The sequence below is a fragment of the Acomys russatus genome, chromosome 12, assembly GCF_903995435.1.
Source record: "Acomys russatus chromosome 12, mAcoRus1.1, whole genome shotgun sequence".
NCBI classification, from domain to species: domain Eukaryota; kingdom Metazoa; phylum Chordata; class Mammalia; order Rodentia; family Muridae; genus Acomys; species Acomys russatus.
In genome coordinates, this window is record NC_067148.1 from 13,583,037 (window position 1) to 13,610,500 (window position 27,464).

General features: G+C 47.3%; 2 protein-coding genes across 2 annotated transcripts in view; both read left to right on the top strand.

The window, feature by feature from the left end:
• The window catches only part of Fzd7 (frizzled class receptor 7), a 70,964-nt gene extending 46,962 nt beyond the window's left edge, over window positions 1-24,002 (top strand). Inside the window, 1 exon segment of the mRNA XM_051153869.1 lies at window positions 23,984-24,002. The gene's annotated coding sequence lies outside the window, so the exon portion shown is untranslated.
• Kiaa2012 (KIAA2012 ortholog) overlaps window positions 1-27,464 on the top strand; it is a 115,971-nt gene that overhangs the window by 2,866 nt on the left and 85,641 nt on the right. The window contains exons 3-6 of the mRNA XM_051154533.1: window positions 16,759-16,918; window positions 20,367-20,522; window positions 24,458-24,597; window positions 25,754-25,916. Of these exons, the coding sequence (XP_051010490.1) occupies window positions 16,759-16,918; window positions 20,367-20,522; window positions 24,458-24,597; window positions 25,754-25,916 (619 nt within the window). The remainder of the gene's footprint in view (window positions 1-16,758; window positions 16,919-20,366; window positions 20,523-24,457; window positions 24,598-25,753; window positions 25,917-27,464) is intronic.

The following is a 27,464-nucleotide window of genomic DNA, read 5'->3' on the forward strand; positions in this document are numbered from 1 at the left end:
TGTCATATATGGGGGAAATGCCGAAAGCAAGAAGACTGGAATCCTACCAGTTCACGTTTCTCTTTTAGTTAGTGACACAAAATCACATTCACATCAAGAGCGGAATCAGAACCCTCGAAACCCAGGTCCACAACCACAAGCATCACCATCTACCTCTGATGTCCCCAGCTCGTAGAAATAAGAATGCTTTAAGTATTTACCTTCGGCCTTTTGGCATCAGCAGAAGTTACTTACTTTTCCCATTCTGTGTTTTACTATTAAGGGGAAACTCTGCTCTTTTCTGGTTCATACAGACGTGCACTTGGCCTTCTGCTTTCTTTCATACAACCACATGCATCAGCCCCAAGACAGGCTGGGAAGATATGTCCCTCGGTGAAATTCTAGATTAGAGATGGTGGGTGGGTTACTCCCTAGTTTCAAAGTCTCTCAGTTCTAATAAAGCTTTGGCTTTGATACTAGGTCCTTCACACACTGGCTCTCTCTTCCATGCCCTGCCCTGTACCCCACTTTTTCACACACACACACACTCTACCTCAATGATGGACCCCTCAGAACTAACCCACAGACTACCTTGTTATGGTTATTTTTTTACAAAATTGTGTTTGTTTCTCAGTTTCTCCCTTAACCCAGCTATCACTCAAAGAATTGAGACTATATTATGTTTTTTGTAAACAAGCTTCACAACACAATAACTGACCATTTATTACTCAATTTTTAATCCTCTAGGCTAATCTGGATTCCTTCCAATATAAGCCCCAGAGATACTTGCACTTTGTGACTTTCCTGATCCAGCTCTTCTCTCCTGCTCTCTCCTGCTCTCTCCTGCACCTCTGCCCACACCTGAATCCTCCACTTCCTCCTCTAACTCCTCCCCTGGCTGGCAGGAAGTCCAGTCCTATTCTCTCCTCTGCTCAACAGTTAGCCGTAAATTGCTTTATTGGCATATCAGCAGACAACCGGGGAGTAGCGTTTACACAACATTGAGACAGGAGATTCTCAGAACAAGGCTTGCAACCAGATATGGGGGTGGGGGTACAGAAGCCGGCATTTGAATTACACAATAACCTTATACCTACACTAGCTCACCCCTACAGCTCCTTTTTCAACGATACTTTTGTGCATGCCTCTGGATAACTCCTACACATCTGTCAAAACACAGCATGTCATCTCACAAAGTCTCCCACGTCCCTGGGCAGAAACACACCTGGCTTCCTCCCTCGCAAACATCCCCATCCCATGATGTGTTGAAAGTTCAGTCTCCTTGAGCTTCCAATGGGATAATATGTCCTCTAGGACAGGCACTGTGTCAACTGACTGTGCGGGCTTTCAGTGTTTTCATGTGTTAATTATCAGGCGCCTGAGTCACATATCTGCCACAGGCAAAACAAAAGCCTCTGACCAATCGCCCCACTGCCCTTTACCATGAAATCCTGAGTAAACTCTTGAATGACGGGGAACACTTGTCAAATGTTCATTGTTACTTTAAGCTATTATTTAATTTGACCCTCCTCCATGCTCCCATGAAGTGCAGTTTTTCTCAGCAACCTTCCTTATCCCCAGCTAGCCATCTTTTAAAGACAGAGTCTCACTGTGTAGCCCAGGCTGGCCTCCAGCACTTGATCATTCTGCTCTAGCACCATACGGGCCCTTTTACAAAACAGGAAACTGAAGCTTTAAAGGAGTTGTGTGACTTCCTGAGGTCAGTGAGTGGCAGAGGATTCAAATCTCATCTGTGTGTCTCTCCACCGCTAGCATGGATATCCTACTGTGTGCCTCACCACCATTAACATGGATATCCTACTGTGTGCCTCCATACCACTAGCATGGATATCCTACTGCGTGCCTCTCTACCGCTAGCATGGATAGCCTACTATGTGCCTCTCCACCACTAGCATGGATAGCCTCCTGTGTGCCTTTCCACCGCTAGCATGGATAGCCTATTGTGTGCCTCTCCACCGCTAGCATGGATAGCCTACTGTGTGCCTCTCCACCACTAGCATGGATAGCCTACTGTCTATGAACTTGAAGGGACTCTAAAGGCCATTGTGCCTGGCCAGTTTGTTTTCCACACCTTTCCCTTGCTCTGCTGTGTTCATAGGGTTGACCACAGGCTCCATACAATTTCAGAAACATCTTTGTTAATGAGCTCTTTGTCAATAGGGTTCATGGAAAGGAGACTAGGGGCGGGGGGGGGGGGAGAAAAAGGGAAAATCCAGAAGAGCCACCCACCTTCCATTCCATCCCAGTTGACAAGAAACACCTGTACAACCTAACCTCTGTGGTCCAGCTTGCAGCAGGCAGGCCCACACCGGCCCCAGGCTCTTCTGGATGACCCTCAATCCCGTTCTTCTCTTGGTCTCTAGAATGAGGTGGAGTCAACTCACCAAGATTGCAGATCTCAATATTATCTCAATATGTATTTGACTTCCACACACTCCAATCACCTGTGTAAACAACACCCTAAACTATATTCCTTCTGTTGTTAACATTTGTTTGTTTGTTTGTCTGTCTGTCTGTCTGTCTGTCCATCTGAGAGGACATGCATGCCATGTCATAAGTGTGGAGGTCAGAGGACAACTTCCTCCCACCATGTGGGTTCCAGGGATCAAACTCAGGTCATCAAAGGTTGCCAGGCAGCTGGGCAGTGGTGGCGCACGCCTTTAATCCTAGCACTCGGGAGGCAGAGGCAGGAGGATCGCTGTGAGTTCGAGGTCAGCCTGGTCTACAAAGTGACTCCAGGACAGCCAAGGCTACAAAGAGAAACCCTGTCTTGAAACTCCTCCCTAAAAAGAGGTCACCAGGCTTGGTAGCAAGCACCCCTATCTACCTGCTGAGCCATCTTGCTGCACCCCTTTTATATTTAAATACTTAAAGTGGTTTTTGTTTTCCCTGGCTGGAGTAACTTACTTCCCAGACAGAGAATCCTTTCCATGCCCTTGAACTGCCTATCCATATGGCTACTTTTTGTGTTGGGGGGCAGGGGAATAGGCAGGGAATTTACTAATTTATAAAATCAATTGTTCCAGCAGAGACAACTTTGTCTCTGTCTTTGGTGACATTTGGGCTTTATAGAGGAAGGGAGTTCTCACCCTCCAGTACCTGTTTCTAGTTAGGACTCAAAGCTGTAGGATACAGCGGTATAGACTAACTCTAAATGGCTGGGAGGGAAGTGGTGTAGAGAGGATTTGGAATAGTAATAGGCAGACATTTAAGATTAGGAAACAGGGCCTGGCACATGCCTTTAATCCCAGCACTCAGGAGGCAGAGGCAGGCAGATCTCTGTGAATGCAAGGCCAGCCTGGTCTATAAAACGAGTCTAGGACAGCCGGGGCTACACAGAGAAACCCTGTCTTGAAAATCCACCCCTCCTCCCAAAAAAGACTAGGAAACAGTATTGTAGATTTTACAAGGGAAACAAGTCAAGAGACCTAGGATTGCGTGAGATGAATACTTCAACAGAAGTGAGCTCCCAGAAGGAGAGCTATGGACTCCAGAAACCCAGGAGCCTAACACTCACTTCCAAAAGCCTATAGGGAAACAGTCTCAATCATTCAATCTGAAAAGTAACATGACCTTTCTGAGGGACATTTTGGCAAAGCCTAAAAAGAGTTGATACCCTTTGATTCAGCATTTGGCTTTTAGAAGCTCCTTAGAAATGAAGCCAAGATAAGCCCTAAATGTCTACTACAAAAGCACCATATCTATCACTATGCAGAACCCTGGACACTAAATGTCTCACAAGTGAATATTGATTAAATGAATGACAGTACCACCATGTAACAGATTCTGGGCAGGCAATAAGCAATATATTAATCACAAATCACATGAAAAAATATTCACAGTCTCCTTTTAAAAGTAGACTACAGCCAAGCATGGTGGAGCACACCTTCAGTCCTAGCATTTGGGAGGCAGAGGCAGATAGATCTCTGAGTTCGAGGATAGCCTGGTCTACAGAGAGAGTTCCAGGACAGCCAGGGCTACACAGAAAAGCCCTGTGGCTTGATAGATAGATAGATAGACAGATAGATAGATAGACAGACAGACAGACGTGTGTGTGTGTGTGTGTGTGTGTGTGTGTGTGTGAGAGAGAGAGAGAGAGAGAGAGAGAGAGAGAGAGAGAGAGAGAGAGAGAGAGAGAGAGAGAGAGAGAGTAGGGAGATTACAAAATAGTGTCCATATGTAAGTTAAAAAAATTACTAATGTGTGGCTTAGTGATTAAGAGTGTTGGCTGCTCTTTCAGAGGACTAAGTTTTGTTTCCAGCCTGCAGGTCAGACAACTCTCTACTATCTGCAATTCCAGCTCTAGGGGGTCCAGTGGGTCTCCTTTGGACACTGCAGGCACCCATACTCACACATATACACAAATTAAAAATAAAAATATTTCAGGGTAATAGTGGTGCATGCCTGTAATCCCAGCACTCAGGACGCAGAGGAAGGCAGATCTCTGTGAGTTCAAGGCCAACCTGGTCTACAGAGCTAATTCTAGGACAGCCAAGGCTACACACACACACACACACACACACACACACACAAATCCCTGTCTCAAAAAACAAAAACAACAAACAAGCAAAGTAAAATACTAAAGTTGAAACACTCTTGAGCATTTGCTGTTTTAGGTGGGGTGGAACTGTAGCTCAGCAAACTTCAGAAACAGAGTCCACCATTAGCCACGCCGTCTTCCTCCAGGTCAGGCTGTCTTTGTCTAAATAAAGGAGACTGGTAGTTAAAAAAGGACCACACTCAATGTTAAAGAGCTCAAATGAGGAGGTGGACGGTGACGCCTTTATGGTAGGGACACTTAGTGAAAGTCTATACTGGCTGGGCCAAGAATCGCAACTCCAATAATCAAGACCCCATACAGATCTAGAGAGAGTTTAGCATAGGGGCTTAGGGGTCATATGCGTGTGCACAGCACCTCTGGTTGTGTGCCAGTCTGAGGGCAAGCATGCAGTGACATCTCTGGGTCCACTTGGCAGTTTTCCTGATGACCCAGCTTCCTAAAGAGCAAGGATCAATGAATGTCAAGTGAAAAGACAATTGACCTCAGAGCTCTCAGACCTCTGCAGGCACACCGGGGCCTTCTCTTGCTTTTTGTTCCATTTTGTTTTAAGCCAAGGGAAGTCTCAACACTCTCGCAGTTGAAACCATTCCGGAAGACTTTTATTCATTCAACATCTCCATATTTAGCAGTCACTTTGCCGTAAACCCAGATAGCTGTAATTCGGGGCAGTTTTTAAGTGAAAATATGGCTACAGTCTTGAGGCACAACTGAATATCCCAAAGGGTTTCTAAAATTGTCGAGTGTATTAATTTTCAAATTGTTTTTTCTTTCTCGCTCTTATGGTTTTAACATTTTGTGAATCTGTCAATACTTTTTAAATGCCTGCTTTAGCCAGGCATGGTGGTGCATGTCTGTAATCCCAACGCTCAGGAGGCAGATACAAGCAGATCTCTGTGAGTTCAAGGCCAGCCTGGTCTATAGAGTGAGTTCCAGAACAGCCAGGGCTACACAGAGAAACCCTGTCTCAAAAAAATAAACAGAGTTGCCTGCTTTAGTACTTTTGGCAAGTACTTACCAACCGAATTATCCCCCCCAACTCAGACAGATGTTTTCTGAATGTTAACTGTAACGGGCATCTTATAGACCAAATGTCACTTCACCTGAGCAAGGCTATGGTGGGGTGCTAGTTTTACCTCTGTTTTGTAAGAAAAAAAAATGAGACTTGAAACTAAATAATTTACCCCAAATTACCCAAGCTACGCAACTGGAATGGGAGCTTAGACAATTTGTTCTAAGGCTCAGCTCAACCTCTAGACACTACATCCCTCAGAGGAGAAATGAGTCTCCGCATTTCTAGCAATATGTGTAGGAAGCAGAGCTGGGGCTGCAGGGGGAGGGGCGGTCCAGCTCGTACTTGTCCTGCATGTGTGAGATCCAGAGTTTGCACGCCAATCCCCCTGGCACTATGAGAGAGGGGAGGGCGGGGGAGAGGCAGCAAAGAGACAGAGAAGCAGAAAGACGGATACAGACAGACAGACAGACAGGCGAAAGAGAAGAGTGGAGGGGAGAGGGAGGAGATCTGAGAGTCTTCCAGCACATTCCTTATACAAACCATTCACAATTCTAAGGAAATGAATCAGATTTTCATTAAAATCTAACTGGATTACAAAAAACATTTTCATGCTATATGCATGGTCCAGTGGACTCTTGTTTTTATATTTTTTCATCTATTGGTTCCCTTGTAGAGCTAAGAGAGGCTATTTACTTTTTCATTTTAATTTTTCTTTCTCATTTACTGTGTGAGCACACGCACGTTTGGAAGTCCGTTCTCCTCTTCCGCCTTGTTAACCCAGCATCCTTCCTGTTTCTCCTGCTGATGTACCTCTTGCTCTAGCCTAACTGGCTCAACAGCATCCAGACATGCTCCCAGCTCACCACAGGAGTGCCAGGATTACAAATGCACAGCACTGCATCCTGTTGTTGTTGTTGTTGTTTTGTGTTTTTTCGAGACAGGGTTTCTCTGTGTCGCCTTGGCTGTCCTGAAACTCACTCTGTAGACCAGGCTGGCCTTGAACTCACACAGAGACCCACCTGCCTCTGCCTCTGCTGGGATCCACCTGCCTCTGCTGGGATTAAAGGCGTGCACCACTATGCCTGGCCTGCCTCCAGATTTTTTATATGGGTTTCAGGCTTGCACTGCTAACAACACCCTTTATGCTGAGCCGTCTCCCTGGTTCTGAAGAATATTTATAATGATGACTAATGCCTAGAGCTTATGATGACACCCGTTATTACTCTAATTAGGTTGTAGCCTTACTTAATTCTCACTTTATAAGGCTTGTAGTGTGTGTGTGTGTGTGTGTGTGTGTGTGTGTGTGTGTTAAAGTGTACACAGATTGGCTGGAGAGATGGCTCAGTGGCTAAGAGTACCGTCTGCTCTTCCAGAGGACCTGAGTTCAACTCCCAGCAACCACATGGTGGCTCACAGCCATCTATAATGCGATCTGATGCCCTCTTCTGGTGTGCAGGCGTACATGCAGATAAAGCAACTCATATATAGATACACATATATAGATATAATTTTATCATTTTTATGTGCACAATATACTGCTATTAAGTGCATTCACATTGTTGTACAACCATTACTACCATTTACTTCCATACTTTAAAAAAAAATTCCAAAACTGGGACTGAGGGAGTCAGCTGTGAAGACATTGGGTCTCCCCCATTCAGCTGAGCTAACACCTAACCAACCAGCCCCGAGGACAATGCCTAAGACAGAAGACACCCCACAAACAGTGGTCAGGCGAGCATATTCATTGCCAGTGGTGTCGGCCAGTGGTGTCGTGAGGAGCCACAGCCTCCACCCAAGAGGAGTCCACGGACTGGTGAAGAAAGCTAATAGTGCCCAAATGACACTTGACACAGGCAGTCTTTGAGACAAGCTGGAGTACAACACTGTGGAACAATTAAAGGGTGTGTGTGTGTGTGCGCGCATGCGCGTGCTGTATTATTGTTTGATTTTCATTGTATATATTTATGGGGTACCATGTGATAATTCGACATGCTGATGAAATGTGCGCTGATCAGACCAGGAGAGGTTGCATCCCATTTAACTTCCAAACGGAAACACCTCACAGTTACCATCCCGTCTAGCTTCCCTTAAACATGGCCCAAAACCTCTTTTTTTTTATATAATTTTAAAATTATTTTTATTAGTATGGTTGTTTTGCTGGCATGTATGTCTGTGTGCTGCTTGCAAGCAGAGGGCCAGAAGAGGGCATTGGACCTCCCCTGAAACTGTCCCAGACAGTTGTGAGCTGCCATGTGGGTGCTGGGAACTGAACTGGGGTACTCTAGATATTAGTCATGACTACAGGTTTATTAAAAGTGCTCTTAACCTCGGGGCATAGTGACACACACCGTTAATCCCAGCACTCAGGAGGCAGAGGCAGGCGGGGATCGCTATGAGTTGGAGGCCAGCCTGGTCTACAAAGTGAGTCCAGGACAGTCAAAGCTACACAGAGAAACTCTGTCTTGAAAAACAAAACAAAAGTGCCCTTAACCACTGAGTCATCTCTCCAGCCACTGTCTTAAACCTCTTCTTAAGCCAGTACAGTGGCCTGCGTCTACAGTCCACATACTCAGTTTAGCTGAGCCAAGAAGATCTTTTAAAGCCAGAAGTTCAAGACCAGCCTGGGCAGCATAGTAATTCTATCTCAAAACCCAAAGTCAGAAACAACAGCATACAGATAGCATTGAGGTCCTTTAGATTACTAACCACTTCTGGGCCTGGCTCCGCAGCTAACACAGACCACCAGGCTGCTAACCACCTCCAACTCCCAGCCTTCTGGAGGGAAGAACGGGTTTTACATCCATTCCTTTGAAGGGAAAACCCTGTGTGCTTAACATTTCTGGTTTCGCTGGAGATCTGTGGGTACGAGGGCCTTTGTGCTCTGTTCCCAACACCGTACACCCACTGATGGACGTCTAGGAAGAGTCTATATCTTAGCTATGGATGTGCAGGAATGGTGGTTTTATTTTCTTCAAGTTCTGTCAGGTAGTGACTTTGGTGGCGGATCTGTTTTCAGGGGGGCGGGGTGGAGGGGTCCCCATCCTGTTCTCCACAGTGGAGATGCTGACCCACGCCCTCGTCAACAGTGGTAAGAGTCCCCTTTGTCCCAGATCTCACCAGTACTTGCTATCTGATCATTTTTGTCCTTTTTCAAAGACCAGATCTTGTATCTGATCTCAAACTAACCATGTAGCTGAGAGTGACCTTGAACTTCTGATCCTCTGGCTCCCATCTCTAGAGTGCCAGGGCTTTCGGGCAGCCACGCAACTAAGCCACATCCCCAGATGTGTGTGTGTGTGTGTGTGTGTGTGTGTGTGTGTGTGTGTGTGTGTGTGTGTGTAAATCAGAAGACAACTTTTTGAAGTGAGTTCCCTCCTCCTACCATGTAGGTCCCAAGGATTGAACTCAGCACATCAAGCTTAGCATCAAACACTTTTGCCTCCTGAACAATCTCCCTGGCCCTTTTTATTCTTTGTTTTGTTTTGTTGTTTTGTTTTTCAGAGCTGTGGACCAAACCCAGGGCCTTGCGCTTGCTAGGCAAGCACTCTACCACTGAGCTAAATCCCCAAGCCTTTTTATTCTTTGTAATAATAGCTTTTCTTTTCTTCTCCATCTCCTCCTCCTTCTCCTCCTCCTCCTTCTTCCTTTTTCAAGATAGCGTTTCCTCTGTGTAGATTTGGCTGTCCTGGATTTGCTTTGTAGACCAAGGTGGCCTAGAACTCAGATCTTCCTGCCTCTGCGGGAATTACAGGTATGCGCCACCAAGAACGGCTAATAATAGCCTTTCTAATTGGGGTGAGGCATCTCTCATTGAAGTTCTACTGCTAACAGCACTAAGCACTTTTTCTCACAAGTCTCCTGACCGTTCAGATTTCTTTTGAGAAGGGTCTGTATAAATTGCCCATTTTAAAATTGTATTTTTATTGACTTTTTTGAGTTTCTTCTATATTCTGACTGGTAATCCTTTGTCAGAAGAAATTCTTTATTTAAAACATTCGGTTCTGCAGGCTTTTCCACTCTGTTGGTTTTCTGTGCTGGAGCTTCTGAGTCTGGTGTAATCTCATTTGTCTAATTGTACCTTTGTTGTCTGTGCTCTCAGCGTCTTCGCACCTGGCTGCCACTGAGAGAGTCTAGAGTAGCTTCTTGGAGGAGGAGGAGGAGGAAGAGGAGGAGGAATTTAAATGGAATCTTGTGGTAAAAATAAGAGACACAGGCATTGGTAAGCAGGAGCCCAGAGGGAACAGAGGGAAACTCGGGGAATCAGCCAGGCATAAATTCTTGGCTGCAAAATATTTTTGGAGAATCTGGTGAAGGCTGAAATGTGGAGGGCTTTGACTACTAGCCCTGGTCTTTCTGGGCACCTCTCTTCACCCCCTGTGGACTTCTGCACCCAGAAGCTGAGCCACTCTCTGCAGTTTGGCCTTCCTGAGGGTTCTGGGACCCTGTCACCCTTAGAGGGCGTACAAGCCTTAGCCACAGCCTCCCCCTCTGTGCTGGGACGGGTGGATGGCACTACAGATGCAAGGAGGCACAGGTCTGGGAGTCTGCTTCACCCTTCTGTCTTCCTAGGCCTGGTAGACGTGGAAAAGGCAGCCTGTCAGAGCAAGCCTCTCATTAAAGGTAGAGGGTGCCTAACAGGCTGCTCCACGCATACTAATTACTTGTCTCAAATGGAGCCTGGGTTGACGGGGCAAAGCCAAGGCAGGCTGAACAGGCTGAACCCACTGCAACACAGCCAGCCTCCTGCTGTCTTGTTTATTTCCCTCTTCCAGAAACTCCCTCCCCGGCTCCCTTCTGTCTTCCTTTCTGTTTTCAAGTAACCTCTGAGTGGATGGTTAGATGGAGGGTGCTCCTGGGGAAAGAGGACTTAGGAAAATATGGGAGAGAAGAGGGAGGGCGGATGCAATAAAGTTAGTTAATTTTTAAACTTTCCCTCTTTGTAGGTATAAACTAACCATATGGCTAGAATTTTGATTATATTTTTTTAAAAGAAAAAGAAAAAAAGAATGATGTGTATTCTTGTGCCCAGCCATGTAATGTTGCTCTTGCTAGCATTTTAATATTTTTGTTTCAGTCTTTCCGCAGTCATTATACATAAGGAAGGCACGTGCTCAGGGGGTTGTGGTTACTCTAACTCGTTGCTTCTGTGTTTTGCTTTCTTTCCACTCATGTTCTGCAGACTGGGAACATGAAAATGTCTCCAACTCTAACCAGCCTCCTCGGCTGTGCTGCTCTTCTCTGTGCCCGTGTTTATCCAATGAGGAGGCTTATTAAATAACTTCACAGTTGTCACTCAAGAAATGACCAAGAGAAACTTAAGAAGACCTTAAAGAAACTGGGGCTTAGGGGATGTGGTGGCTCGAGCCAGTAATCCCAGCACTCGGGAGGCAGAGGCAGGTGGATCTCTGTGAGTTCGAGGCCAGCCTGGTCTACAAAGTGAGTCTAGGACATCCAAAGCTACATGGAGAAACCCTGTCTCGAAAAACCAAAAATCAAAACAAGAGGAAAAAAGAAACTGGGGTTGTCAAAAACAAAAACAAAACCACACAGGAACACATGTACACACACAGACACCAACCCAGGATGTCTTTTTCCTAATCCCTAGAGCCTGTTATGTTGCAGGGGACGGGTTGAGGTTGCAGACAGAATTGGAGGCTGCTAATCGGATGGAGTTTGTTTTGATTTTTTTTCTATTTGCTGAGGACTGAACCCAGTCTTGTACATGCTCATCAAGTACTCTACCACTGAGTTCTACCTCGGCCCTTGTTTTGTTTTGTTTTGTTTTGTTCTGAGACAGGGTCTCATCATAGAGTTCAGGCTGCTCTTAAATTCACAGTCTTCCTGGCCCTACCTTATATACTCTGGGATTACAGTACCTTGCTGGGCTTAAAACTGTAGATTATCCAGCCTGGTCTACAAAGTGAGTCCAGGAAAAAAGTAAAAACAAAAAACACTACCAACAACACCACATCTGGAGATTATTCTGGATTTTCTTGTGGGGCCAATGTACTTATGAGGATTCTTGAAATGGAAGGACTAAAAAGGGAGAGCCAGAGAGACCACAGCATGAGAAGAGACCCCATCCAACGTCACTGGCCTGGAAGAGAGGCACACATAAGCCAAGGAATACACGCCTCTTTAGAAGCTGGAAAAGGCTTCAGGGAAACAGTTTTCCAGAGATCTCCAACAGAACACAGGCCTGGCCGCCCCTTGGTATTAGTTCACTGAGACCCATTTCAAACTTCTGAACTGCTCGAAGAAGTGGAAGATAATCCATTGTTAGCCGAGTGTCAGCTGAGTCACTCCTTGTGAGTGAGTTGTTATAGCAGCCACAGGAAACGAATACAGTGGCCAAGATCAGCTTTCAAAGGCAATATGTAAGGAGTCCAGATTCCAAGGCAAGGCCTTCCCTGGCTGGTCTTGGCAACTCCTTGCACCTTGAGCAAGCAGCTCAGCAAAGCTCTCGCTGATACCTTAGAAATACCGGTACACAAGGGCTGCAAGGGGGGTCTTGTGCAGACATTGTGCTGTCTTAGCAGAAGGCATATAGCACCCGAAGAGGCTGACACGGGAACACTCAGAGGAGAGGCAGCTGAAGCAAACGGCTACAGAGAAGAAGTGAGATGCTAAGTCACCTGCAGCGGGTCCTCTGTCTAGTCGCCCCATGGGTCCAGAGATCCCACCTTGGCTCAAAGCAAAAAGAAAGTCACCAGCACACCAGTCTGACGTGTCTATCCCTTCTTTGAGGAAGACAGGATCTTCCAGAAGCTCTCAAGAGCCTCCTATCCAATCTCTTTGTCCAGACCTGGGCCGTACAGTCACTTCAAAATGCAAGGGATTCTGGGAAATGGGCTCAGTTAACAACAAAAATCAAAATGAATTGGGAGTCTGTTAGTAAGCAGCAGTATAAGGAAGAAGCAGTTCACAGTTGCTGTAGGCCCCACCCTGAGCAAGGCGGAGGAAAAAGGCTAATGTTGCTGACCACCTGTTAGAAGTCTAGAATACACTTACTCCTTGGCTTGTTACTCTTTCTGCTGAGCAAAATTAGTTGGGAAGTAATTAGTTTGCCTAAGGACCTGTGCTCAGCAGGAATGGATCTCAACGCTGGTTTGCAGTCTTGTTCAGTGTGCTTTCCTCGTTCCTACTGAGAGCTAGGGGAGCTGCCCCGTGTTCATATGTGCAAGGCAGGTAGGCAGGAGACCATGAGGAGTGATCTGTGTTCATATGTGCAAGGCAGGGGTACGGGAGACCATGAGGAGTGAAGGGAAGGAAACGCTCACCTGCCAGAACTGGACTTAGGAGGACACAGCTCACTTCCAAGATTTTATTCACAGTACCAGAAAGCCCTAAAAGAGGGCTGGCAAAATAACTCAGCCAGTGGGCTCAATGGTAGGAGCAGAGGACAAAGCTGTCCTTTGACCTACACACACACACACACACACACACACACAAACACACACATGCACATATACACACATACACTCATGCACATATATACAGACACACATGTGGAAACACATGCACACACACATAAATGTACACACATAGATATGCACATACACATACAAATATACTGACACACACAGACACAAAGAGTCACATGCACATACACAAATGCATGCACATATACACACGTACACATACAATGCACACACATTCACATGTACATACACATTCACACACATTTACACACATTTACACACACACACACACACACATACACACACACACACACACACACACACACACGCGCGCGCCCTGAGAGAGCCTGATAACATAGGCTTGAAGTTGCACTCGATTCGTGAGCCTGAGGCAGGATGATCCCAGGTTCAAAGCCTGCCTGGACCACTAAAATGAAATCCCATCTCAAGACAAAAAAAAGGGGGGTAGGGGGAAGCTAGGGATGTTGGTTGGTAGTAGAGCACGTGCCTAGCATGTGTGAGGCACTAGGTTCAGTCTACAGGATGGACCATGGGGAGCCATAAAAGACAAGAATTACTTTCTTACTGATGAGATTATATGACCTGGGTGACCGAGACATGGCGCAGCAGGGAGCAGAACTGCGTCCGCTTAGTTATTGATTCCCAAATGATGTCTTTCTGGGACCTCCGGAATCTAATTCTTGTAGGCCATGTGACTCCAAATTCACCAGCTTCCTACTCCTAACATGCTGTTAGCCCCACTTTGGGGAGGCTCCGACTTGCCCATGATCACGAAAGCCCAGAGGCAGAATGAGCCACGAAGGCTGACACCCTGACCGGACATCCGGACTCCGACTGTCCCGGGCTTTCTCTTTTAGCTCCGGCCCGATTCTGCTGGGCCTTCTGCAGTCGCTTCACATCTCCTGTGCCCATTACTGAGGCTCAGCACGTGAGACAGAAGTGAAAGACTTCTCAGAGGTACAAAGGTTCTCACTGCCTGTGGAACTCAGGAGTCATTGAACCTCTGAAATAAACGGCTCTGTTACAAATTCCGCAACCCCCCCCCCTCCCATACGTGAGCTAACGCACTTTCTTTCTCGCTATGTTAGCCATCAAATCGCGTTTTGCTGAATCCTAACAAGCATGACCACGCTGGACTGTAGTCTCACAGCTCTTATTCTCCAGAACATTCGATGAGGCGCCTGCTTCAAACCATCTTTTGTTCCATTATCAAGCAGGTCCGTGGAGCTAAGTGCTGGCCCACTGACGAGATGGTCTGTTCTTAGGGAGCACCAGGCTTTGCGCCGGTGAGGGGCCTAAAGCTTTGAGCTCTGTCTGACTCCAGGGCCAGCCGGCTGAGCCACTACGGGGCACACACGCTCTGTAGTGGTTTAAATATAGCCAAGGTCCCACGTGAGACACTTAACCCCAAACACAGCACTCAGGGTGGGACCTTTAAGGGACGATTTGAACACCGAGGGTTCTGCCCACATAAAAGAATTAATGTAATTATCAACAAGACGGGACTAATTACCAAGGGTGTCAGCTCCTGATTAAAGGGTTAAGTCCAGCCCCTACCCCATCCCCATGCCTGGCTCTCTTTTGTGACGAGTGTACAAGCTCCTCTACGTTGGACAACCTAGATCTGTAGGAAACCAAAAACCTCTATTCTTTTTTGATGCTTTATTTGTTTTTCTGTGTAGCCCTGGCTGTCCTGGCGCGCTCTCTCGCTCTCTCTCTCTCTCTCTCTCTCTCTCTCTCTCTCTCTCTCTCTCTCTCTCTTTGGTTTTGTTTTTTTTTTGTTGTTTTTTTGTTTTTTTTTTTTTTTTTTTTTTGGTTTTTCAAGACAGGGTTTCTCTGTGTAGCCTTGGCTGTCCTAGACTTGCTTTGTAGACCAGGCTGGCCCCGAACTCACAGCGATCTGCCTGTCTCTGCCTCCAGAGTGCTGATTAAAGGCCTGTGCCACCACACCCGGCTCTGGCACCCTCTCTGAAGACCAGACTGGCCTCAAACTCAGATTTCCTCCTGCCTCCGCCTCCAGAGTGCTGGGATTAAAGGTGTGCGCACCATCACCTGGCCAAACCTCGATGCTTTATAAATTCCCCAAGCTCAGATATTGTCCCAGCAGCAATAAATGGGCTAAGATACCCTCCACCTTCCCAGATTGCTTTGCGGCCTTGTGGGAACTGCTTACCTAAGGCACAGTGCATCAGTACTCTCATACCAGTTCTCACTGGAACACTGTGGTCACTCTCATGGATGGAGCATCAGTGAATGTGGGTGAGTGTGAGTGTGTGTGTGTGTGTGTGTGTGTGTGTGTGTGTGTGTGTGTGTGTCCATTTATATAAATGGGTTTAGAAAGCAGAACTGTGATTATCTGGTGGGTAGAGGGAAGATGCTGAGGAAGTGGCTTAGGAAACGAGCTGAGCAGATGAGAATAGTCTGCATTTTATTTTCCACGGTGGTTACAAAGGCATATATAGTTGTCAACTTTCATTAAACTAAAAATCTGAGCTCTTCGCTTGTTATATATAAATTTTGTCTTCCTTTAAAACGAAATTAAGGGGGGCTGGAGAGGTGGCTTGGCATTTTAGAACATTCATTGCTCCTGCAGAGGACCTGGCTTTCGTTCCCAGCACCCACATAGTAGCTCACAACCATCTATAACCCCCATTTCAGGGTATCCGAAGCCCTTTTCTGACCTCAGCAGGGATGAGACACACACAGGGTGCACTTACATACATGCAGGCAAAACACTCACTTATATAAAATAAGGTAAACAAATCTAAAAAATTAATTTTAAGAGCCTGGATTCTGAGATCATGTTCTGCCAGCAATCATGGATGCCATGATCAATTAGTAATGTCTGCCGCCTTTGTGTGTGTGTGTGTGTGTGTGTGTGTGTGTGTGTGTGTGTGTGTGTGTGTTATTCCTGGACCCTTCCTGCGGCCACCGCCGCCACCACCACCACCACCACCACGACCACCCTTTCTCTGTGTAGTGCACTGTCCTGGAACTCTGCTCTGTAGAACAGGCTGACCTTGAACTCCCAGAGGCCAGCCTGCCTCTGCCTCCCTCCTGAGTGCTGAGATTAAAGACATGTGCCGCTGCCACCTGGCTGTCCATGGGCTTAATCAATCATCTCTGCATCACTTAAACTCTGCCCACCTTACCAGATTACAATGAGGCCAAGGCTCGCTATACAATACAAATCCCAGGTCAAGCGTTGGGTGTTGTGTATCTTTTTTCCCCCACATGTCTTGCACTGAGGGGCTGATCTGGGAAGAAAGAGTTTCAGAAAATTCTCTCAGCCGAAATGAAACACAACACCGTCAAATCTTCTCAAATGCTGGGCTCCCTGTGCACATGGACAGGCTTTGTCTGCCTCGGTTTTCATATGAAGAACGCTGCCGCGGCAGGCACACTTTCCGCTGTATCAGGCCGTTTTGAAGGAGCTGACAGGATTTCCACAGCTGAAGCGATTCTTCTGGGGCTTTATTCTTTCCTAATGCTCTAGCTCAAGATGGGGTCTGGCACTTGTCATTTCTCCTTCCCCTCTGACTGTGTGTCTTCAGGAGCCTGCCAGCGTTTACTCTCTGGGCTTTCAGGCTGTGTTTACCAGCCAAGGCATCTGTTCTTGGTGCCTTCCGGCCCCTTCTGGGAGTTTCTAAACTGCTGCTGAGGATTGGCCTGATTGTCCTGCATCAGGACACGTCTCAGGGCCCAGGTGATGGCATGTTTCCTGATTGGTGTCTCCACAGACAAAGCAGGACAGAGCCTGGCAACCTTACCTCTACTTCCGAAGCAAGCCAGAGAGCCAGACCCAACGGCGGATCCAGCCCGGCTATTCGGCCAAGAGATACCTCCGAGGCCTTCTGTGGACATGGCCCCCCGACACCATGTACAGGCTGCAGTGTGCAGGTCAGCAGGAAAACGAGAGGGAGGGAGTGAACCCCAGTCTCCTCCACCTCCCAATCTGATGTGAAGGTGTGTTTCCCATTGATGTCTGAAGCTCCAGGGTTTAAGGTCCAGTTCCACACTATGGCCAAGTCCACAGTCTCCATCCCAGCTAGTGTGTTTTATCTTCCTGACATTTGTGGAAAGAAGGACCACCTAAGTACCTGTCCCTGCTCAAGCGGCTCATCCTTACCCAAGTCCAGAACTTGCTTCTCAACCTGCTCCAGGCAGAGGCCTCAGAGATCTTCCATCTTAAACCCATCTTGTGGTGTTTTTGTTCACAAGACAAAACAAAAAGGTCAAAAGACACAAGAGTATTCATTAGTCCAAGGTCAGCCAGCCAGTAGTAGAGCTGGGCCCAGAAGGCAGATATTTCCTGCATCCACACAGCCTCACACTCTTCCCAGAATTCCCAAGTTCCCTCTCTGAGGTCATCTCGGGTCCTCTTTAAAATGGCCCACTCCCGTCCTGAGTGAGATGAACACCCCTCTGGCTGAGAGAAACCCCAAATGCACCCTGCAGACTTTTGGAAACCTGAAGTGGGAATTCGAGTCACTAGATTCGACACACTACGCCCACCCAAACAGAGAAAAATCACAATATTTGGGACACATTTCTACTAAAAAGTATTCATTGTTTACTTGAAATTTAAATTTAATTGGACATTCTGTGTTTTATTTGGCAAACTACTGGGGATGAGAGGTGGGCGGTAGGATGGGCCAGGCCTCTGCTGCTGCCCGGTCCTCCAGCACCAACAGGACCAGAGAATTCTGGCTTGCTTCTTGTTTTGTAGGTGTACCTGGGAATGGAGAGAAAGCAGCTCCTTGCGCAGGAAGTGGTGGCTTGAAACAGAATGAGCCGTCTGGGCTCATCTGGCCACTGGGTTTACTTTCAAGGCAGTGTTGCATGGTTACAGGCAGTTCTATTTACTCCACGTGTGTGTGTGTGTGTGTGTGTGTGTGTGTGTGAGAGAGAGAGAGAGAGAGAGAGAGAGACAGACAGACAGACAGACAGACAGACAGAGAGACAGACAGAGAGACAGAGAGAGACAGAGAAAGAGAGAGGCTTCTCAACCAAAAAGGTGGGTGGGGCCAAGGCAGAGCAGGCTACAGTCCCACAGCCTGGGCCAATAAATACCCTCAAGAAAGGTTAACACCTTTTAAACAAGGGCAAAGAGATCTCAGCCCCATCCATGACATCCTCTAGCTAGCATGTGTGGCCTCAGAAAAGGTTCACTACCTTCTATGTGTGGGGCCCTCGCCATAGCTCCTTGCTAAAGCTTCTCCTTTAAAGGCCCACAAGCTGGAGCAGCAATTGTGAGATGCCAATGCCAAGGAGAGGCAGTGTCACTCTCTTCCCCTCCCATTTCAGATTGCACTCACTGTGTGACATTAGTAGTGATGTCCTCCTGTCACGGCTTCCTGCCCCTGTCATGGTGAATCCACCCCACACTTCAAGCTTGTTTCTTCTCTTTTTCTTCCCTTCCTAAAAGTTGTTTGCTTGTGTGTTTGTTTTGTGTTTAGAAACAGGGTTTTATATATATCCCTGGCTAGCCTGGAAATTGATATGTAGACCAGGCTAGCATCAAACTCATACACATTTTCCTGTTTCAGCCTGAGTGCTGGGATTAAAGGCATGAGGCCACCATGCCCAGCCTTAAAAAGTTTTTTTTGTTTTGTTTTGTTTTGTTTTTAATTGATCTGGAGAGATGGCTCAGAGGTTAAGAGCACTGGCTATTCTTCCAAAGGACCTGAATTCAAGTCCTTTGATTATGGTGGCTCATAATCATCCATAATGTGATCTGGTGTCTTCTTCTGTCAAATAGGTGTACACGGCAAATAGAGCATTTGTATAAAATATATATATGGGACTGGAGAGATGGCTCAGAGGTTAAGAGCACTGGCTGTTCTTCCAGAGGACCCGGGTTCAATTCCCAGCACCGACATGGCAGCTCACAACAGTCTGTAACTCCAGTTCCAGGGGACTCGACACCCTCACACATTCAACTAAAACAGCAATGCACATTAAAATAAAAATAATTAAAGAAAAAAGCCCATGGTATGGTTAAGCATGCTGGTCCAGATCTAGATTCCCAGCGCTCTGGAGGGTTAGGTAGGAGGATTGCCAGGAGTTTGGGGGGCAAGTAATAATTAACACCTGTCTTGGGGAAAAAATCCATCCCTCCAGCATTTTAGTGCTTGTATTCAACTTTCCTCCAAGTTAGCAAATATATGTGTGTGTGTGTGTGTGTGTGTATGAATAATTTTTAAAGTTTTAAAAATTAACATTTGTCAGTATGCAAAGTAATGAGTTTCACCAGAATGCCTTCATACATATGTCATTAGAGCAGTGGTTCCTAATTGTGTGACCCTTTAATACAGTTCCTCATGTTGTGGTGACCCCCCCCCCAAACATAGAATTATTTTCATTGCTACTTCATAACTGTAATTTTGCTACTGTTACAAATCATAATGTAAATATCTGGTATGGGGTCCCTGTGAAAAGGACCCTTCAGTGCCTTCAAAGGGGTCGTGACCCACAGGTTGAGAACCACTGCATTGGCACGTGGTCTTCTTCCTCTCCTGCCTAGCTGCTTGTCATCCATCTTTATTTACAGTTAGTCCCCTCTCTGCCCCCTACATGGATCCATTGCCCTATTTTTCACCTCCCTCAAGATATCTTCCTGCCCTCTCATGAAGCCCTTTTTGGTTTCATAACCTACATGTGTGTGCATGTGCACACGTGCACGTGCTCACACACACACAGATATACATATATATAAACAAACATACAAAATTTCTAATCTAGACTGCACAGACACGCCTAAATTGACTACAAAGGCTTTTCTAACAATCCCAGCCACTAAATGAGCTTCTGGCCTTCTGACCTCACGTCACACTGATACTCAGAGCTACAGAGTTGAGTGCAGAGAGATCCATCTCTCCAAACAGCTATGAGGAATCCATGCCTCGTTTCCCTGCGTCTGCCCTGTGGCCTAGCAGAGGGCGGCTCCTTAGCGAGACCTCAAGAACTGCTACAGAAGCAAGTGAGACATGCCAACTTGCCATTAGCTCTCTCTTTCTGAAGCAAAACCAGCGAGCAGGCTAGTCAGCACTAGGAAGCAGCCGTGGTTTGGGGTTTGGTTTGGTTTTTTCCCCCAAGAAGGACCTCGTTCCTGGGAATGGTGACATAAGGCTAAGGGCTCAAGTGGTCCAGAAGCACCCAAGGCACGTGACAGATCTTTCCGTGCATTCCATCTGAGCTTCCCAACCGTTCTCACCTTCTAATTGTCCCCTTTGATGTCTGTTCAAAGCCAAGGCTACTACAAGTGGGGGGGACTTGCAGTGTTCTCTAGAACTCCAGGCTGGCTCCCATACTTGATGACATCAATAACTCGCGACCTGTCCCTCAGGACACATCAAGGATTCTGTGTTGCTCCAGGACAGTCAGCTTGGAATGCCCAAGAATCTCAGGCCACAGCAGGATCTTTCAGGTGTACCCCCAAAATACCACCTCCTGCCTGTCATCCCTTCATTTTGGATTCAACAGAGACCATCTTATGAACAAGGTAACTGCTGGGGTTTTTTTTTTTTTCTTCATTTTTCATGTGTATGTGTGCTGGGATGTGCATGTGTGTATGCATGACTGATTGTGTGGGAGCACATGTGGGGGGGGGAGTATGGGTACTCACGCACGTGTGTGCAGGTGTGCTGAGGTCTGAGGGACTCTTCCAATGTATCCACTGAGGCAGGTTTCTCAATCAAACCCAGAGCTCATTGATATGGCACTCTGGCTAACCAACTTACCCTAGGAATCCCTATCCTCTGAGGCTGGATTCTAAGCAGGCTGTCATCTCCATACAGCGTTTAAGTGATTTCTGGGAATTCAGACTCTGATCCTGACACTTACATGTCTGGCACGTTAGCCACTGACTGAGCCCTTCTCCCCAGCCCAGACCTCTTGATTTCATGACCAGTTCAGTTCACAGATACTTGGGTTATTTTTAACAGCTTAAAATAAAGTTTCAAATGCCAAAAACAAAAAACAAAACAAAACAAAAGTGGTGCATGCCTTTAATGCCAGCACTCAGTCAGGAGGCAGAGGCAGGCAGACCCCTGGGGAGGGGTATCAGAACTTCACAACTGTGGGATCAGTGACTTCACTGACACCATCTACCATCACACGGAAAACAGAGTCAGGGCCGACTAGGGAGTATGGTGACAGCCTGAGACTCAAAGCCGTCTGAGCTCTCTGAGCCTCAGCTTCCTCATTTATAAAACTGAGGCGCTGCATACCACTTACACTTCATAGGACTGTATGTGGGTGTTCAAGGCCATAGTGCAGTCCCTGGCACACAGCAAGTGCTCAATAAATGTTAATTACAGACCTCACTAGATATTTTTTCCCAGCATAATTACTAATTGCAATGGCCAATTGCTGGTGATCACAGGGCAAGAACAATCAATGTTAAAGAATTACATGGTGCTCAGAGGCTGAACCTTGGATCCCAGTGTTTTCATTGGTTTAAATTTCATTTCCCCTTAACATCCCTCTGTTTGACTTTTATTTCTTATTTATTTATTTATTTATTTTTATAGGGTTTCTCTGTGTAACAATAACAATCCTGGCTGTCCTGGATCACTGTTTTAGTCCAGGCTGGCCTCGAACTCACAGCAATCCACCTGCCTCTGTCTCCCAAATGCTGGGATTAAAGGCATGCGCCACCATGCCCAGCTTTTTTTTTTTTTTTTTTTAATACATAGGAAATGACCTGGTCGTAAGGCTCAGGTCCCCAGCAATGAGTGATTAGCCAAGCTCTGCTCCCTGCCTCCTCAGTTTACTCATCTATAAAGTGGGAGCCCCGGTATCTTCATCCAGCCTCCACCCCCCACCGTCATGGACTTCTGTGAAAAATCACAGGAGGGCTGGGGAGATAGATGGCTCAGTGAGTAAGAGCACTTGCTGTGATGGCAAGAGGACCTAAGTTTAAATCTCCAGCACCCAGTTAAAAGCTAAGTACGAGCACTCGGGAGGCAGAGGCAGGTGGATCACTGTGAGTTCGAGGCCAGCCTGGTCTGCAAAGTCCAGGACAGCCAAGGCTAACACAGAGAGACCCTGTCTCAAAATAATAATAATAATTTAAAAAATTAAAAATAAATAAAAACAAAAAGCTAAGTATGTCCATGAGTATTTGGAACTCCAGCATTTAGGGATGGAGGATGGTAAAATCCCAGGGCTTGCTGGCCAGTTAGCCAAGATGGAGAGTTTCTCAGTCAGTGAGGGAACCTGTTCAAACACTAAGATTATAAAGAATCAAGAGTTAAAATAAAGCACAGGCCATTAATCCCAGCACTGGAGAGGCAGGGGCAAGAAGACCTTTGTGAGTTCAAGGCCAGCCTGGTCTACACAGCAAGCTCCAAGACAGCCAGGCCTATGAGGAGAGATACTGTCTCAAAAAAGAAGATAAGAAAAGGAAAAGAGAGAATGATAGAGGAATATTTTTGTTCTTGGTGTTTTCTATATGCCCAGATGAGAGAGAGAGAGAGAGAGAGAGAGAGAGAGAGAGAGAGAGAGAGAGAGAGAAGAAGAAGAAGAAGAAGAAGAAGGAGGAGGAGGAGGAGGAGGAGGAGGAGGAGGAGGAGGAGAAGAAGAAGAAGAAGAAGAAGAAGAAGAAGAAGAAGAAGAAGAAGAAGAAGAAGACCACCATAGGGGAGGGCAGGGTAAAAGCTCCCTGCTAGTTCTGAATTGCCAGTCTAAAGCACAATATTGGGATGGTCTGAGTCCATGCTTGATGTACATAAAAATGTAGGTTTGTTCTCCTTTCAACAATCAAAATGTCTAGTGCCTTTCTTGCAAGCCTGGTTCTTTTTTTTTTTTTTTTAAAGATTTATTTATTTATTATTTATATAGTATTCTGTCCACATGTATGCTGCAGGCCAGAAGAGGATACCAAATCTCATTATAGATGTTTGTGAGCCACCATGTGGTTGCTGGGATTTGAACTCAGGACCTTTGGAAGAACAGACAGTGCTCTTAACCTCTGAACCATCTCTCCAGCCCCGCAAACCTGGTTCTATTAAGTGTAAACTAACGTCCCTGACGATGCTTTGTGCTGAGAAGTACCGCTCTCACACAGACTGAGTCACATATTCAATCTCACAGGCAGGGAGAAGTGACCTGTGCACACACTCTACCCACAGCATGTAGGTATTAGGCATGCGGATGTACACAGCTGTCGGGCAAGTATCCATTTGGCCGGAGTTTCACCTCCTCCACCCTCAGAAGTGTATCCGACTCCAAGTGAATCTAACTAGGAAGGTTGGATCTCCAGTCTGGCTTGGCATCAAAAGATCATTCTAGAATTCCTCCAAAGATCTTTAGTGCTATATACTTACTCTGTGTGGGGTTAAGGTCCTCTTGTGAACAGGCCAACATGGCCCTGGGCTATCTAACCATCAAGTTCCTGGGCCATAAAACCCAGGGAGACTTCTGAACTTAAAACCTGAGCTGTGTCTTGTCCGTTAACACTTCCAGCATCACTCCCAATCAGATGCCCTGCAGGCAGAGGAAGGGGGCGGGGAGAACTGCCCCCTGCAACCCCAGGCTTTTGACTCTAGAGCCAATGCCACCACCAAGGATGAGAACGATGGAGGCAGGTGAAGCTGACTGTGGGGACTCCCAGGCGTCCAGCTCTCCATCTCACACAGGGCACTTGAGGTTTCCAGAGCCCTTAGTTGAAAGGCAGACCCACATTGTTCCACAGCGCTGCATGCTGGGAGTAGAGGCAGAGCTGCATGCTGGGAGCGGAGGTATCCCTACAACTTGTCTTCAAACAAGGAAGGCTTGCCAGGCTCTTTCAGCAATAAATCTACCTTGAGTAGGTGATGAAAGTAGCTGCAGGACCCTTTAAACCATCGGTGAAAGATTTAACCATGCCGCAGTCAGCTGTTGACTCAGACCCTTCCTGCAGCCTCAGATGGGGTGAATCCAGAGCGAGGCAGCAGTCTTAGCCCCCTACGGTCCACAGAGGTCTTCCCCCGTCCCCCCCCCCCCCCCCCCCCCCCCCCCCCCCAGCAAAGCGTCAAGGAGACGCCCAGCACCCCCAAGGTCCGGTTTCTAATTCAGCATTTCAGTGGCTGCAGGTCAGGGCTGTGGGGTCACTCACTACACCACACGACCCCACCACCCAGGCTCCCCTTGCCCTACGCACAGAATGGTCACTGTCGTTACCTGCTTTGAGGCCCAGCCAACTCTGTAAGGAAGTGAGGGCAAGAAGTTGGGATCCCCGTTTTACAAGTGAGGAAACATCTCCAAGAGCAAAGTTTCCACCCGTGTCTCCTGACACCCGGGGGAGCCCTGTGTCTACCCTTCCCGTGGAGGCAGAAACGAAAGCGCCAGAGGAACAGGGGCCTGGGCTGCCCTTGCTCTGAGAAGCCAGAAGGAAGGAGCAGTGGCGCCACGCTGTGTCTGAGGTCCCCAACTGACCCACTGTGCCCTTTGCAGGTCAGCAGGGCCTGGATGAAGGGGAAGATGGTGCAATCACAGACCAGGGCTCTGCAGCTGCCCAGACCCACCGCCATCAGGGGCCTCACCTGATGTCCCTCAGGAAGCAACCACGGCGGGAAGATGGAACCCGGGCCGAGGTACCGCTTCTGGAGGGATTCCTTCTGTTCTTCTTGACTTTAAAGGAGACGCTCCCTCTTTTCGCCGTTGCTTGAGACTCGCCAAAGAAAAGAAGGATACTTTGACCCTGAACACTGTCTCCTAATTTGTCACCCAAGGAACCTTGACATTGCCCAGTGCTCCTTTTTAAAATTTATTTTACGTACAAGTGCTCTACCTGCATGTACACCTACAAGCCAGAAGAGGGCGTCAGGTCACATTATAGATGGTTGTCAGCCACCATGTGGTTGCTGAGAATTGAACCCAAGTCCCCTGGGAGAGCAGATAGTGCTCTTAACTGCTACGCCATCTCTCCAGGCCAGCCAGGTGTTCCTTTTAAAGGAGGTTTTCTGCATGTAAACACACCTGGGAAATGCAGCCCATATATCCCCCACCTGGAAAGTCACAGTATGCTTTGGATGCTTGCAGAGGTCCTGGGATGATATGGCCAGTTTAACTGTCAGACTCCTGGTTTCCCACAGTGCTGAACCAGATTCTCCTTGACACGCCCCCCCCCCCCAACCCTATCTAGGCAGCTGTGGTCTGTCCAGAGAGAAAGAACTCGTGGCCTTGGACTTGGACTAACTTCTTGCTACTTAGAATAGACTAAGAACTTCCAGCCTGAATGAACTCTGAAGAAATGCTTTATAAACTCTGTGTGTGTGTGTGTGTGTGTGTGTGTGTGTGTGTGTGTGTGTGACAACCCCCACTCCCCGCCCCCACCATAAGCATTGTATGTCAGACATTCCTTCTTTGGTCAATAACGACATGTTTTGTAGTAATAAACAAACAGCATTAGAGACCATGCTTCAGGCTGGAGAGATGGCTCAGACGTTAAAAGCACTCTGTCAACTCTTCCAGAGGTCCTGAGTTCAATTCCCAGCAACCACATGGTGGCTCACAACCATCTATAATGTGATCTAATGCTCTCTTCTGGTGTGCAGGTGTACATGCAGGCAGAGCACTGTATACACAATAAATCTTTTGAGAGAGAGAGAGAGAGACCATGCTTCTGTGACCTTGTTCATCCTCCCATTCTTCAGACAGATTTCATCCCTGGATCCACAAGGTCTGACTTACAGAGGGAGCTGCTTTAGTCGCTTATGTTTACCAGCCTGTGTGTCTGTCGTTCCCTAGGATGCATTGGTGGAGAGCCACGTCCATGTCCACGCTTCAGAGGAAAGTCACAATGGAAAGACACAGCGCGCTTCCTGGAAGGCCCTTGGGCGTGCCCGAATCGGCTACCCTCAGCCTTCTAGTGACAAGCCCCTCTTCACGTTCTACTGTGGAGCTTTCCCAGGTAGAAAGGCAGGTCTCAGGGCTAGGAAGCCCGAGGCCTGTGTGACGGGAGCACACCTATGCAGCTTCCCTTGAGAACACAGGCTTGCCAGAGGTTTCCTCCCCCTGCCACTCACCCTCGGAAACAGCCGCAGAGTCCAGTTAGTGCGAGAATGAGACTCTGCAGGCTCTCCCCGCCTGGTGCTCAACCACACAAATTCTCTCGTTCAAGTACTGAGTTTGAATTTTGCTGAGGCCGTTTCCTGCCGTGCGGAACACCACCACTCTGAGGATAACGCCACCAGGAGACACAGTGGGGGTTGCATGGGGACATGTAAAACATGCTGTGGAATTCCCTTCCCATGTGTAGTTCTCAGTGTATTCTCACGACCACCTGACTCAGCCAGCCAGAGGCCAGAAAAGAGACTAAGGGTCCCCTGCCTGCCATGGCCAGCTCAGTATCCCTCTGTCTCCCTGATCTTCTTCTTGTCCGCTAAATTTGCATGAAGCTTGTTTCCTGTTCATCTATAGACATACATGATATGTTCATTGTATGTACAGAAGGGGCCCTCGGGTTAGGGTGTGGTGCTATAGACTTGTAGCCCAAGCACTTGAGGAGCTGAGGCACCAGCTAAGACCGCCCTGCATTGCACCAAGAGTTTTAGGATAGTTACCCTCGGTGACAATATGAAGCCCTGCTCAAAAATTAAAATAGAGGGCCAGAGCAATGGCTCAAGGGTTAAAGTATCTGCTGTTCTGTTCTTCCAGAGGACCCCAGTTCAGTTCCCAGAACCCACGCTGGGTGGCTCACAGCTATCACAGCTCCCCGTTACTAAACCCAAGGAGTCTGATACCCTCCAGCCTCAGCAGACATGAATACACACACACACACACACACACACACACACCACACACACATACACACACATCACACACACATACACACACATCACACACACATACACACACACAACACACAATACACACACAACACACACTACATACACACAACGCACAATACACACACACAACACATACACACCCCACACGCCGCACCCCACATACAGCACACACACACAACACACACAGAGAAGACACACACACACACATACCACACACACACATACACACATCACATACGCATAATAAAAACAAGTTTATAAGAAAAGAAAGAAGGAGTTAAAACTCAACAATTCACCCATGCCCACAATTGACAAGTTCTCATTCCTACCTGTTTCTGCAGACAAACAAGGGAACATGAAAGCCCACAAGGCCAGAGGCAGCTGCGTGTCACAGGACCCTCCTGCTGAGAGATGCCTTTTTCCTCCTATAGCATCTGCCGCAGGCTCAGAACAAAGCACCCTTGGGGAAACAACGAAAAAGAAGGTAGGGGAGTGTGTGTGTGTGTGTGTGCGTGTGTGTGTGTGCGTGTGCGTGTGTGTGTGTGTGTGTGTGTCTTGTGTGTTACCTATGGGTGTCTGTGTGTGTATGTGCAAGTGCATCTGTGACTGTGTGTGCATATGCATGGGTGCATGTGTGTGCACATGTGTTTGTGTGTGTATGCATGTAT